Source organism: Bacillus rossius, chromosome 5, assembly GCF_032445375.1.
Source record: "Bacillus rossius redtenbacheri isolate Brsri chromosome 5, Brsri_v3, whole genome shotgun sequence".
NCBI classification, from domain to species: Eukaryota; Metazoa; Arthropoda; class Insecta; order Phasmatodea; family Bacillidae; genus Bacillus; species Bacillus rossius.
The window spans coordinates 72561346-72574334 of NC_086333.1; the positions used below are offsets into that span (position 1 = coordinate 72561346).

At 42.6% G+C, this 12989-nt stretch overlaps 1 protein-coding gene across 1 annotated transcript in view; it reads right to left on the reverse strand.

The window, feature by feature from the left end:
• Window positions 1-12989, reverse strand: part of LOC134532299 (neuroligin-2-like) — a 445968-nt gene that overhangs the window by 38797 nt on the left and 394182 nt on the right. The window contains exon 6 of the mRNA XM_063368717.1: window positions 10311-10533. Within this exon, the coding sequence (XP_063224787.1) occupies window positions 10311-10533 (223 nt within the window). The remainder of the gene's footprint in view (window positions 1-10310; window positions 10534-12989) is intronic.

Sequence of the window (12989 nt, forward strand, 5' to 3'; positions counted from 1 at the left end):
GCTGCAAAGTTTTCACTTAGAAAACAGCGGCAAAGAGGAGACACATACAATTGGTACTACTTTTTGAGGAGTGCCGAATATGAGACTAGTCACGCACGCAAGGCAGACCACACCAATACCCGAGGAAGTGACGGATGGGAGAATGAAGAGAACGACGATTGCGGAACCGACGGAGTTTCGACCCGTCCGTCGTCCTCGATATCCGGAAAACGCCGACGCCACTACAACTGTGTCAGGATACTGCGTGTGGAGGAAGGAGGAGGTTCCTGCGGGAAAATAGAGGATAAAGAAACCGAGAGAGAGGAAATGGGAGGAACAGAAAGAGGGCTGAGGTTTGAAATAACTTCGGGACCTCCGATTCAATTAGTCCAGCCAGCAGAGCGGGACAGCACTGCCTAATGAAAGTCTCCTAGGTTCGTCTGTGAGTTGGGCGTCTGTGGAGGAAGGGAAAAAAAGGGGTGGAAAAAGGTGTTGGCGGGAGAGGGTGTGTGTATATATATATATCTGTATTGGAATTACGAATTCAAATCGGGGCAAACAACGGGATGGACGGGCGAGCAGAAGGAAAGGAGAGAGAGAGAGAGAGAGAGAGAGAGAGAGAGTCAAGAGCGTACTTCGCGCCAGCGCCGTCGTGAGAAAGAATTCTTCGCTGCTCGCAGGCCCGTTCGGTTGCGCTCGCCATCTTTCACGGAAACAATTGCACGCCAATTTGCCGTCCGCTTCCCCGACATCCCCTTCCAGAACGCTAACTAAATATTCAGCAATTCGAGAAAGTGACGTCTGCCGCCGTCTCTACAGCTCATTGTCACGTCCTCAGGATTCTCCAGAGAGCTGTGCCGGGGTCCACGATGATGATGAAGAAGGGGAAAGAGAGGGGGTGGGTTTATGGATCGGAAAGGGGCGTGGAGAACTTAACGCCGCGAGGAAAACTCCAGGGAAATCCATTAAAACAGTATTCCCCCTCCTGCCGGGATGAGCACGTACACTCACTCACAAGGGCAGCGCAGGGCGCCGTATCCCCAATTTGTCAGCGAGGTAATTGTGTTTGAAAGCAGGCGACTTGGTGACGTTAACGTTTTCATTTTATATTTTCTCCCGGCCGTCTCCCTTCCTCTTCGAAATTTCTGGCTCCCTTTATTTCTTTTTTTTTTTGCACACCCCTTCATCACTCTCCCTCTTGAAGCGGGCTCGCTAGAGTGCCCCTGGCTATGCAGGCGAATAGTGGAGAGGGCTCGGATGTGCTGTTATCACCCCCAACTCCGCCCCCCCCTCAAACACACCCCCAACTCACCCCGTTTGTGTTTCGCTGGCCGGAGGAGACTTTCGGGAAAATCCCGGCAGTAAAAAAAGGAACAGGGCTTTTTCCTCGTCCGGTAATTGTGACGATGAAGCTGACGTTAATCCAGCCGCCTAGGGCGTACGTGCTGTGTGAAGGGGTTTTGTTCTCTTCACATTTTTTTTAGAAGAAAAACCCCAATATATTTTTTTTCACGATACAGATTTTTAAAGAACGAGGACAAATGCTATTTAAAAAAGATATGTATCACAATTCCAGGCTTTTACTAAGGCAATAGTAGAAGGTTTGTACATAAAAAATAAAGTTTTTATCATATTCCAAAGATGATCATTTATCTGAAGATATTTGGCTAATTTGAGGCAACATAAGTAGGACAGATTTAATGACTATTTTGGCTTATCGCCCTCTTACGCAAACCAGTATAATTAATTGCACACCTGGAAATTAAATAAATTTATTATTTATCATCAACATGAAATTACGAACTTCCAGAGAATTTTTGAAATTACCATTTATAGGCATGTAATGCCGCTTAGGTTCATGAACAAAAACATAATTTCTTTTGAGTTTATAGGAAAACACACAAATTTCAGGAAACTAGAACGTTTCGGGAAATCTTTGGAAGATGTTTGGATCACGAAAACTCCACAAAGGTGATTTTAAATATTTCATTGAAACTGATTTTGCTTTTTTATAACTATAAACATTAAATACAGTAAGAGACATGCTGAGAAAGTAGCATACTTCACTTTTAGTGTTATTAAAATTCGTATAGAAACATCTGTATTCTGTAAGTCTTTACATGAAAGTTTATGAAGATGATATTATACTAGCTGCGGTACCTTGCGTTGCCTGGGCTGAACACAGGGTGATATATTGTCCGCCAGTTAAAGCAAAATGGATAACGCTATATGTCAGTGCGGTGGACATAGAGAAATGACACATAATTGCTGTTTGTTTGTCTATGACCTATGATTTTCTATTTACCCATGGCAATCGGTTGAACGGTTTAGAAGTTGATGCGCTGCAGCGCCATCTAGCGGCGAGTTACAAAAAAAAAATGGATAGCATAAAAACCTTCTCTATGGAAAAAAAAACTTCGATGTGCCAACTTACATGGTGATCAGTCAAACGGTGTCGGAGTTACCAACATATATATTTATATATGTAGATATAAAAAAGTTGCTTTTGGTGAATGAATTGTACTAATTGTTATTTATTAACTTGCACGTATATAACTCATAGCTTCAGTTTAACAGTAAGAAAAAAATTTTACGATAATGCCATGTTGATGCTAATGAAATGTTAGTGTGTTTGTCTGTTTCAGGACGACGATGCTATTAACATTGGTTTGGTTAAAACCTGTATGATAGCTAAGAGTAAAAATTTCTTTAAAAAAAAAAAAAAATTATTGCGGATTTTGAAAACATTTCATGTCTTGCTGATTCCTTTTCTCTGGTATTAAGGGGGCTTCTTCTCGTTTCTACCGCCGGAGCAGAAGGCCCCGCGAGGAAAATTAAGTTTCCACCGTCGCGACGTGAAAATGTATTCCAGCAGCGGCCGCGGTGGAGTTTTCCTCAAGGCTCGCGGGATACAACACTCGTCCTTTCCCCCCCCCCCCCCCCCCTAGTGACTGTTGCGCTGGAAGATTTTCCTTGTTCCTCGTTATGCCTTGTCTGCAATCTCTCTTGAAACCATACCCCCCCTCCCGGTCCCTTCTCCTCGTACTGACATTCCCGCGCAAACCAACCCCTTCATCACCAACCTCCCTTCTCTCTCTCTCTCTCTCTCTCTCTCTCTCTCTCTCTCTCTCGCAAACTTCATCCTTCCGGGTAGCCGAAAAGTTTTAATGACTTAAACGTAAAACAGCAGAGGCTTTTTTTTTTTTGCGGTTGCCGACTTAACACTGACGCTTGAAGCTTTGCCGCGGGGGCACGCAGGGGGAAGAAGAAAAAAAATTGAGCCTTGGGGGGGGGGGATGGGGTTGCGGTGTTTCCGAAAAGAGAACAAAGGGAAAAGATGGGTGGCGAGGGGCGGTGTGTGGGATTAACTTTTGCCCGTCTCTCTTCATTAAAATGTTAATGCGACAGTGTCAATTTCACAACACCGCCGCAGAATTTCCCGGAAACAATTTATTCTAACATCGAAGAGGGCGGGACTCGGGAGAACTATGCGACGATTTCTTCGCTCGAGCGAGGGCAGAAGAGAAAAAAAATAAAAATATTGACAGTACTTTCGAAACCTTAAAGTAAAAGCACACTTAAACATTCGCTCGGCTGCCGGGAGGCAGGAGTGGGACGTAGAAACAAAACACGGTGTTGAAATTCCGCTACTGTTATGAAACAAGGTTGCATTTACGCTTTTAAACCACTGTACTTAATTCTAATCTTTTAAATAAACAAACTTTATATCATATCTCTGAAGGTTTCTTGTGTTGGGGAGGATTGATTTAGGATTTTTTTTGGACACTGGCCATTGCTGGTTACACTGTGTGTCATAAGAAACCTCAATAACGGACAAAAAAGATCATAGATATGCAAACACGCCAAAAAAAAAGTCAGAATAAGCCGATGTCAGGAGTAAAAAAAAAAGCACAGAAATTTCAGTGCAAGAAATTAGAAAGAAAATATAACAGCACAGATTGTAACAATGACGTGGCACTTTGGAACAAGAATAGTACATAAAAACAAACGAACCCAAAGATGATACCGAACAGACAATGTGGAACGAATACAGAGGAACAAGCGACATGGCACAAATATATATTCTGGAAACCACAACGACGCAACGACAGGACAGACGAACACAATATGCTTCCTAAGATCAAACAGTTGCGAAGTTTTGCGAACTGAGAACTGTTCCTTTCATTACGAACAAACAGACTGATTACTGTTTTGTGTGTTTGCATATTTATCATAATTTTTTTTATCCGTTATTGAGGTTTCTTATGTCATACAGTTTAACCAGCAATGGCGTATTTACAAAAAAAAATCTCAAAACAAAATCTATTTAAATTAAGTACTTTGCAATACTCAACTATTGTATTTACAATCACTGAAATGTGGATCTTAGTGATTGATGAACACTGAAACTTATATATTGAATCATAAGATCTGCAATTACTGAAAAAAAAGTGTTATCAGAAACAAGTTTTGATATCTTGTTTTTAAGAAAGTCCATTATTGTTTTCCACCTATCTGTATTAGTAATTTTAAGTTATAGCTGACTCCTACCCCAATTAACATTATTTGTGTTATTGTGTTCACTGCATAGTTAAACCTTTCGCTCTGCAAATCGAATGATTCAATCGTCGACGTAGCTGCTCCGGCAACGAATTCTAGCGGCGGATACGGAAAATACGTGTGATTCGCGCCAAGAAATATAGTCGGAAACACAATTTGCGTATATTTATCACGCTCGGCATTATTTTGAACAGTACCTACTACGTTAGATTTCGTGTCCGAGTTTCGTGTTATAAGGGGTAATTATATTTTTGCGACACGAGAACACGCGAATTTGCTCGTCATACCAAGGTTACACGTTACACATTTCTTGCGAGTATTGGAAGACTCGTTCACATTTTTTCGTATTAAATTATCTTCCCCTCCCCCCCTCCTTTTAAAAGCTCACGTGTGGACGGTCGCGTCCATTTTGCTTCCGAACCTCACGATCTCGTCCGGATTTTCCACTCGGACGAAGTCCGCCTAAACGACCATCGCGCCCTACCTTTTTAAAGTGATTTTCCAGCCAGGCGCCCGTCGCTCCGACATTAGCAAAGCGACGCCTGGAGGGTTGTGGAAAAGGGGTGAGGGGGGGTGGAGACCGGCGCTCTGACGTCACGATGATGGGGTCACGCCAGCCAATAGTCGCCCTCGCATCATCGCCCCACCCCCACTTCCCCCGCTCCAGCCGGCACATCTGCCTTGCGGCGTCACCCCTGGCTGCATAGCAAGGGCGAAAAGGTCAATATGTAGTCGCCGCGCCCACCCTCTGTCCATAGGCCTCAGGACAGAAGTATCGACAAAACAACTTCGTCTCCGAAGCAAACCTAGTTAGAGGAGGGTGAGCTCCAATGATCAGGCACAGGCAGAAACGTTTGTATGTACACGAAACAATAGCGCGCATGAAGCATTCAAACTTATCTTCTGTTGTTTTAAAATATATTTTACTGTAAAAAAAAATCCAACTTCATAAAATTTTTTGAAATGAAACGTCTTTGGGCACGATCAGAAAAAAAAATTTCAAGGGCAAATTTTAATGCAAAGTTTTACATGAAAAAAAAAATTCTTGTGAAACGTTTCTTACGCGAAAGGGACTTGAATATAAATATATCACTATGCTTATACATTGCTGGGCTCATTTTCGTTCTCCTCTTTGTGCGATGATTCGTCCCCCCCCAAAAAATAGAACCGAGAGAGATAGATGAACGAAAGAATAAGACAGAGGTGGTGTGCATGCGCTTGTTTAAGAAAATAGATATATGTATCCTACACAGTCAGCTGTGAGGATGATTATTTGAAGAAAGTCAAAAAAGATATCATTCGCACGTGAGTGAACTACAATATTTTTATTTACTTCCACTTAATTTTAAAAGGATTTTTTTTTTAAATGTTATACTCAGGCTGGCTAAAATGTTGTACGGCTGACAATGCTGAATGCGATGTAAGTAGTGACACCTGTATTTCGCGAATACATTTCGTGTCAAAGTATTTCACAAAATACTGAAGCTTTTCTCCTGTGGTTATTGGCTAAGGTCGGTGAGAGGTGTCGTCCCGCTCTTGACGGGGCCAATGAGAATGTGGTCACCGTACTACCGCACCCTCACAATTTGCCATGACTCTTAGTAAAAGCTACAGTGTTTTGTGAAATACCTTGACATGAAATGAAATCGTGAAATACAGGTGTCCCTAGATATAAGTAGGGACCGGAAAAATTCGCGGTTTGAATGACCTCCAGGATGAACTCCATAGTTCTACGTACACTCGGTTGAATGTCACCCATTTCATTGGCTGCTGTCTTGTGAGACGTCCCAGCGTAGCAACCTGTGATTCGATAAAGCTTTGGTCGTATGTTTCTCAATGGCCCAGAGTCATAAAGGTGAGTTGTGAGCCAATAGCAGAGGCAGCACTGAGGTATAACTATTTGTATTTTTAGCCTATCGCGAAATGAATTCGCGAATTTTTTCCGGTCTCTAGATATAAGTAGTTATTTTTGGTTCACTTGCGCGACCGGGGAACTGAAACGTTGACGTGAGGAACGCATCGAAAATGTTATCCCAATAACTCTCGCGCGAGCATACAGGCGGCTGACACCCGCTGCAAACGACGTATTTTAAAAAAACCCTCTCCGCCCGCAGTCAAAAATTGAATCGTCGACGCTGTGGGAGCCGCTCTTGAAATTACAAAATTTTCCCCGGCCCGGGGTCGACGCCCCGACCCCGCGAACGAGGTAATAATTGAGAGTTTGTTCATCAAACCGTGCGTCGGAAGTGGGGGTAGGGGAGAGAGAGGGAGAGAGAGAGAGAGAGAGAGAGAGAGAGAGAGAGAGAGAGGTGGGAGTTAACGTTGCAAATCGAATCATGGCTGGGTTTCTACCATCTGCACTCGACAGCGGTGCGCGTTGCGCGGGCAAACCACGAGGCCAGCGCCACAAGTGTCGATAAAACCCCCCTTCTTCCCAACCCCCCCTTCACCGAGGAGAGAGAGACAGCGAGTTTGTTTAGTATCGTTCGGATGCGGGTTTAAACCGCAGCCTGAGTCAGACAGGCGTAACAAAAAAATATCGGATACCACCAGGTGAAAAAAAAAAAAAACAAAAAAAAAACGATAATAATGTTCGCAGGTTTTCACGGGCCATTGTCTGAAGTATCTTGGCTTCTGGGTTGTAGCCGTGTCCTTGGGCGAATAATTCACCGACGTTTCGGTCGGCGTTGCAGTCGCCATCATCAGGGAGCAGTTAGTTACCTACGGTGGGTAACTGCTCCCTGATGATGGCGACTGCAATGTCGACCGAAACGTCGGTGAATCATTCACCGAGGACGCGGCTACAACCCAGAAAACCAAGCTACTTAAAAAATAAAATACGATTCAGCCAACGAAGCGCAAGGAAAAGTAAAAAAAAATTGCAGGTGACGGAAATGCTGTGAATTGCGCGCGCCACAAGGACGGATTTTCGACGCGCTGAAGGCTTTTAATGCGCATGCGCCCACGAGTCGAAGACGTCCAGACAGCCGACCACGTGTGACGACAGCAATTTAACCTGTGCATAGTAGTTTTCGTGCACATCGGGGAACGTAGTGATGGCGAAACTATCTTTAAATACATTTTCAGAAATTTTATAGTAATGAAAATAAATATTCGTGACTTAAAAATTATGTAATAAACTGTGGTTTACAACATTGGCAACCCAATGTTATGCACAATTTATACTGCGTCTCTTTAGCAATGAGGTTAAATGAGCTGTATCGGAATTTTTAAAGTTATAAGATCAAATTTCATCCATGCAGAAAAACATTTTATCTCCCTTTTTTGCACAACAAATTTTAGCATTTTGAACTCTATATTATTGAACCTATATTATTAGTTAATTAACTAATTGTTTTTAAAAACTTTTAATGCATAGGTCAGTTGGGTTATTTTTTTACACGAGGTGGGCATAAACATAAGGACTGGAAAAATTCGCAGGTTTAGTGACCTTCAGGTTAGACTCCACGATCCTCTGCATACTCGTGTAAATGCCACCTGTTCATTGGCTGCAGATTTGTAACAGTCTCAAATGGATAACTTGCGATTCGATACTTTTTTGGATGAGCATTTATTATTGGCTCAGAGTCCTTCAAAATAGTTGTCAGGCAATAGCAGAAGCAACATCTAGGTTTTAATATTTAAATTTGAGCACGTCACGAAACATTTTCCCGGTTTCTAGTGTTCAGTACCTACTGTCCTCGAGGTAACATTTTTTTTTGTCTTCCTTGACCTGGATGTGAATCGACCACTCGACTGCTATTGGTTAGCAAGCAGTTGCGTTGGGCTGGCTCAGAACAAGTGTCGAAGACATTGGGGTGTAACTTGTTGAATTAATTCGAGAAGTTTGTAGGTCTCTCTTAATACTTAACCCACGAGTTTATCCAACACTACTTCACGTATTGCTTTCTTTCTGTCAGGCTACACTCACCTGTTCGATACACAATGAAGCCACACTAGGGTGCTCATTGACCAATCTCAAGTTTAGAAAAAGGTTTCATTCTTTGGACTGGATTGCAGAGGTTAGTAGCAACACTGCTTCTCCTTGTTTATTACTGGCTAAGGATCTTCCCTGCCTTGTGGATAGTTCTGGTCCAATCATCAAAGGAAAGCATATGTGTATGTGCTTTAAGGGGCCCGCCTTAACGGGCTAGTGAGTCGATGGAAGGTTTCATACAAGCTCCACTAGAAGCTTCCAGTGAAAATGCTAGCCAAGCCTCTATGTCAGCAGGCATGGCTGTTTCTAAGGAGGAAACTATCACACCTATAATTACGACTGGTGTAGGCCCAGCTTGTGCGAATGGTTTTATTATGATTGTCAATACTTTTTTTGTATCGTATAAACATATACACTACGTTTCTCAAAATTATCGCATAATGCTGTAACTGCTTAAACAGACCAACTGTCCACCACGTTTGAAATTAATACACAAGTAAACTTCAACCCCTCCAAAATAAACTATCGTTTTCAGCACTGGGAGCACACCACCACTTCATCATGATTGGGTAAAATTTCCACCTTTGGCGAAATATTCCACAGAGATTCGAACACATCCGATTACAAAAACTTCCACGAAAATGGCCAGATCTCTGGTAATTCTTCCACAGAACCATCTATACCTTCCGCCATGGAAGACATTCCGAGGAAACTTACATCCTGTGATAAGAGCTGTACATTGTCTTATATGGCAAACTGTGTTATCAGCCAGCTGGCCTATTCGACCACTGTGGCTTGAAGAAGTCCAGGAGGGGGGGGGGCAATATGTGGGAGGAAGTGGAGACTACCCCCTCCATATCATCCCTTGCCACTTCACCTTGGTTGTATGTAGTAATAGATCTTCTCCCGATGTCATTCCATCTGATAAACAATTTGTGCTAGACGAAACATAAATTGATTCTTTTTCCAATTGGGTGTTATGTACGATAAAAGTGAGCAATTGTGAACATCACGGATGCCGCGATAGTTATTGTAAACATAATAACTATGCAACGAAGATCGCCGAATTCCATGGCCATTGTCTGAAACCGCTAGGCCTGAGGGTTCTAGCAGCGTCGAAGGCGAAGGTTTCACCAACGTTTCGGTCGACACTGCAGTCGCCATCTTCAGGGCAGCAGCTACCTAGACAGGTAAGTGATACCCTGGTGCCCTAAACGTGGGCTGAATCTTCGCCTTCGAAGCCCGAAGCCAAGCGATATCACTGTAACTATGTGTGATGTTTTTGAAAGCGTGTTAGCTTGTTACGGGACGATGCTTCTGGTTTAAACAGTATGGAAGAAGTACGTGCGGGTCGTTACCACAACGCCGAAATACCATAACGCCGAATGTCAAAATTGACCACAACGCCGACAGATAGAAAACTGCTGTCAAAATTGACCACAACGCCGAAATAACAACTGGATGAATTTGTGTGTGTTTCTTAAATGTACCTTGACGCCGAAATACCACAATCAAACCTAACCTTACCCAACCTAACCTAACCTAGCGTAATATAACCTAACCTTACTTAACCTAGTCTAACCTGACCTAGTCTAACCTGACCTAGTCTAACCTAACCTAGTATAACCTAACCTAACCTTTGTGGCAGTCCTGCAACGATATTTTTCGGCGCTAGTGTATTTCGGCGTTGTGGTCAATTTGGCATATCGGCGTTGTGGTGCGTCCCCTGTACGTGCTATCCTAAGACTGGGCGGGCCACTGCTTGCAAGTCGAAAGGACAGTAACTAGCGCCACCCCAGAGGTGTTCCCGAGGTGACGGAGGGGTTGGCCTCACCTGCGGGTAGTCGCCGAACTTGGTCTGGTAGTCGAAGACGTAGAGGTAGGAGTTGCGGCGCGCCGTGGAGTGCAGGTCGGCGGTGCGCACGACGGGCGCCACCACCTGCGCGTCGCTCAGCGCCTCCAGGGTCTCGTCGCGGATGTTGATGGGGTGCTGCACGGGCCGCTCCCAGTCCGTGTACTCGTTCACGATCGTCGCCAGGATCTCCGACAGGTGGTACCTGCCGCGAGCAAAGCAGCACGGCTGGCGTCCTCACGGCTCGAGGCCACTCGCTGTCCGAGCTACGGACCACCACTTTCAAGCACGGACGGGTCAAAGTCCAGAACTTCACAGCTTGAGTCCATCATCAGTCCAGACAAATTTTAGCAGTACAAAATGTCCAGGACTTTCAAACCAAAGTCAAACACTAGTCGAGACAATGTTAAGCACTTCGTGTCAAAGTCCAGTTCTAGCCAATAAAAGTTCAGGAATTTAAAGATTACGTCCAGCACTGGTCAAGCTACAGACCACTACTTTTAAGCTAAAGTCCAGTTCCGGCCGAGTAAAAAGTCCAAAACTCTATAGCATAAGTCCACCATCAGCCCAGACAAAGTTTGGCACAAGAAAATGTCCAGGACTTTAGAACTAAAGTCAAGCACTAGCAAGTCCAGGTCTTTCTCGTTAAAGTCCAGTTCTAGCCTATACAAAGTCCAGGATTTTAAAGCTTACGTCCTGCACTGGCCGAGTCAGATTGCGGAACTCACCTCGAACAAAGTTCAGTACCTAATTGTCTGAGTTCAGGTACTCAACGAACTTAAGTCCAGAAGTAGTTGATTTGAAGTCCAGCGGATATCGATAAGAATCAAAATTCTTTAAAGCAAGGCAATTGCTAAACTTATGTCTTGCACTTGCCGAAAAATTTTCCAGTGCGATCTGAGTCTAAGTTGGGTAATTTACTATCCGAAACCCTACAATGACAGAGTTCCTAAGTCCAGTACTAATTTTGGTTCCTGCTGAGATTAAGTACGTCATTTTCTGAGATGAAGTTGGGCCCTTGATGATTTTAAGTCACACACATACCAAATAAAAAGTTGTATTAGATGTTGGCACATTCTGAACAAAAGTTTGTGCTTGCCGATAGAAATCCACCACTTTCTAAGTTTGGTTCTGGCACTCGTCAAGCTGTTTGGACCAGGAACTAAGTCTTGAACCTGTCGCGAGGTAAGTTCGGCTCTCGCTCAACCGAAGTCGGGCACTCGCCAAGATTTTGTCTTGCACTTACTGATTTAAAATGTAGAAGACACTTGCCTAGTTAAAGCGTAGGCTATAACATTTCGCAAACAAATTGTGAACAATTGCTGAGCAAAATTCCGCACTTAAAAAATTGCGACTTTTAAAACTATTATTATTTTATTGTTTGTTTACACATATAAATTTTCAGAAACCAAAATAGGCACCAATGTACATGTTTATTTACTCTGTTATAGTAAAATAAGAATAATGCATGTATTTAAGACCAAGCCAAATATATATCTGATTAAATGTGAGCATCCACTATCTTAAATCGTATTTTAAAATCGTTTAGCTATAAATTGCATTGCGATTTATTTCCCAATTGGCTGGACAGAGCACTAGGTACCGTTTAGTATTTTTAATTATGGAACGTTTAACAACTAGAGATAATGTAACATTACCATTCATAAGAGAATATTTCTTAAATAAGTATCCCCAATTCACACTACTACTAGCTTAAACAAAAGAGTTTTCATCAGCTTGTAACTAGACGGCACCCGTAGTTTTTTTTAAACAATCAAAATGTTATTTGGATAACTCTTAAATCATTGTGCTTTTCTGCGACTCTAATGCCATTTAGCTAACAGTTAACAATCAGCTTTGCGTGAATAGCTGGTTGCCTTACCGAAGTTGGCTTTTGAGAAATGGCAACACATTTACTCACTGAATACTTTATACGGTTCCTCGCAGAAGAACAGATTTAAACACTTTCACCAACTCCCGGATCCCTCTCTTGCTCAATGCTAAATTTTTATGAATAAAATATCAGCTTTTCCGGGAGAGAAACTTTTCTAAGAGCTTCCCACAGAGTGACACCTAAGACTGCGTGCGACTGTGCACTGCAAAAACTCTTGAAAGTGACAAGTTATTCGAGAAATTGTTTTTGATACTACAGAAAGGTTTGTAAGGCTGGCTGAATTTCAACCGATAAAAAAAACTGAAATTATCATCTTCACTGAGTGTTCCAGAATGAGTGTGTGTGCGCTCCTGCAGCTAAAATATTTGAGGATAGTACTGTGCGCGGTGCGAATCATGAAACATCAGTGATACTAATAAATTTATTTTATAGAAATTTACGTTTTTACTACTAACTCTAAAATAAAAATGTTATTTACAGAAAGTCACCAAGTAGACACTTCCAGATTGCATTAACTAGAATGAATTTTCAAATTAAATGGCGGATGACACATATTTAGCAAAAGTCTTTGGTTCAAAATATCTGAAGTACAAATATTTCAATACGTTTAGTAAAGAATATTAATTAATTCCAAATTCTTTTTGTCCGGCAGCTAACTCAACGATAGTCTGATAAAACGTTCTTAGAAGATCAGTTCTCGTTTAGAAAAAGATACTCTCATATGATAGTGTAAGAGATTTTGGACATTAATGCAATGCTCATGTATT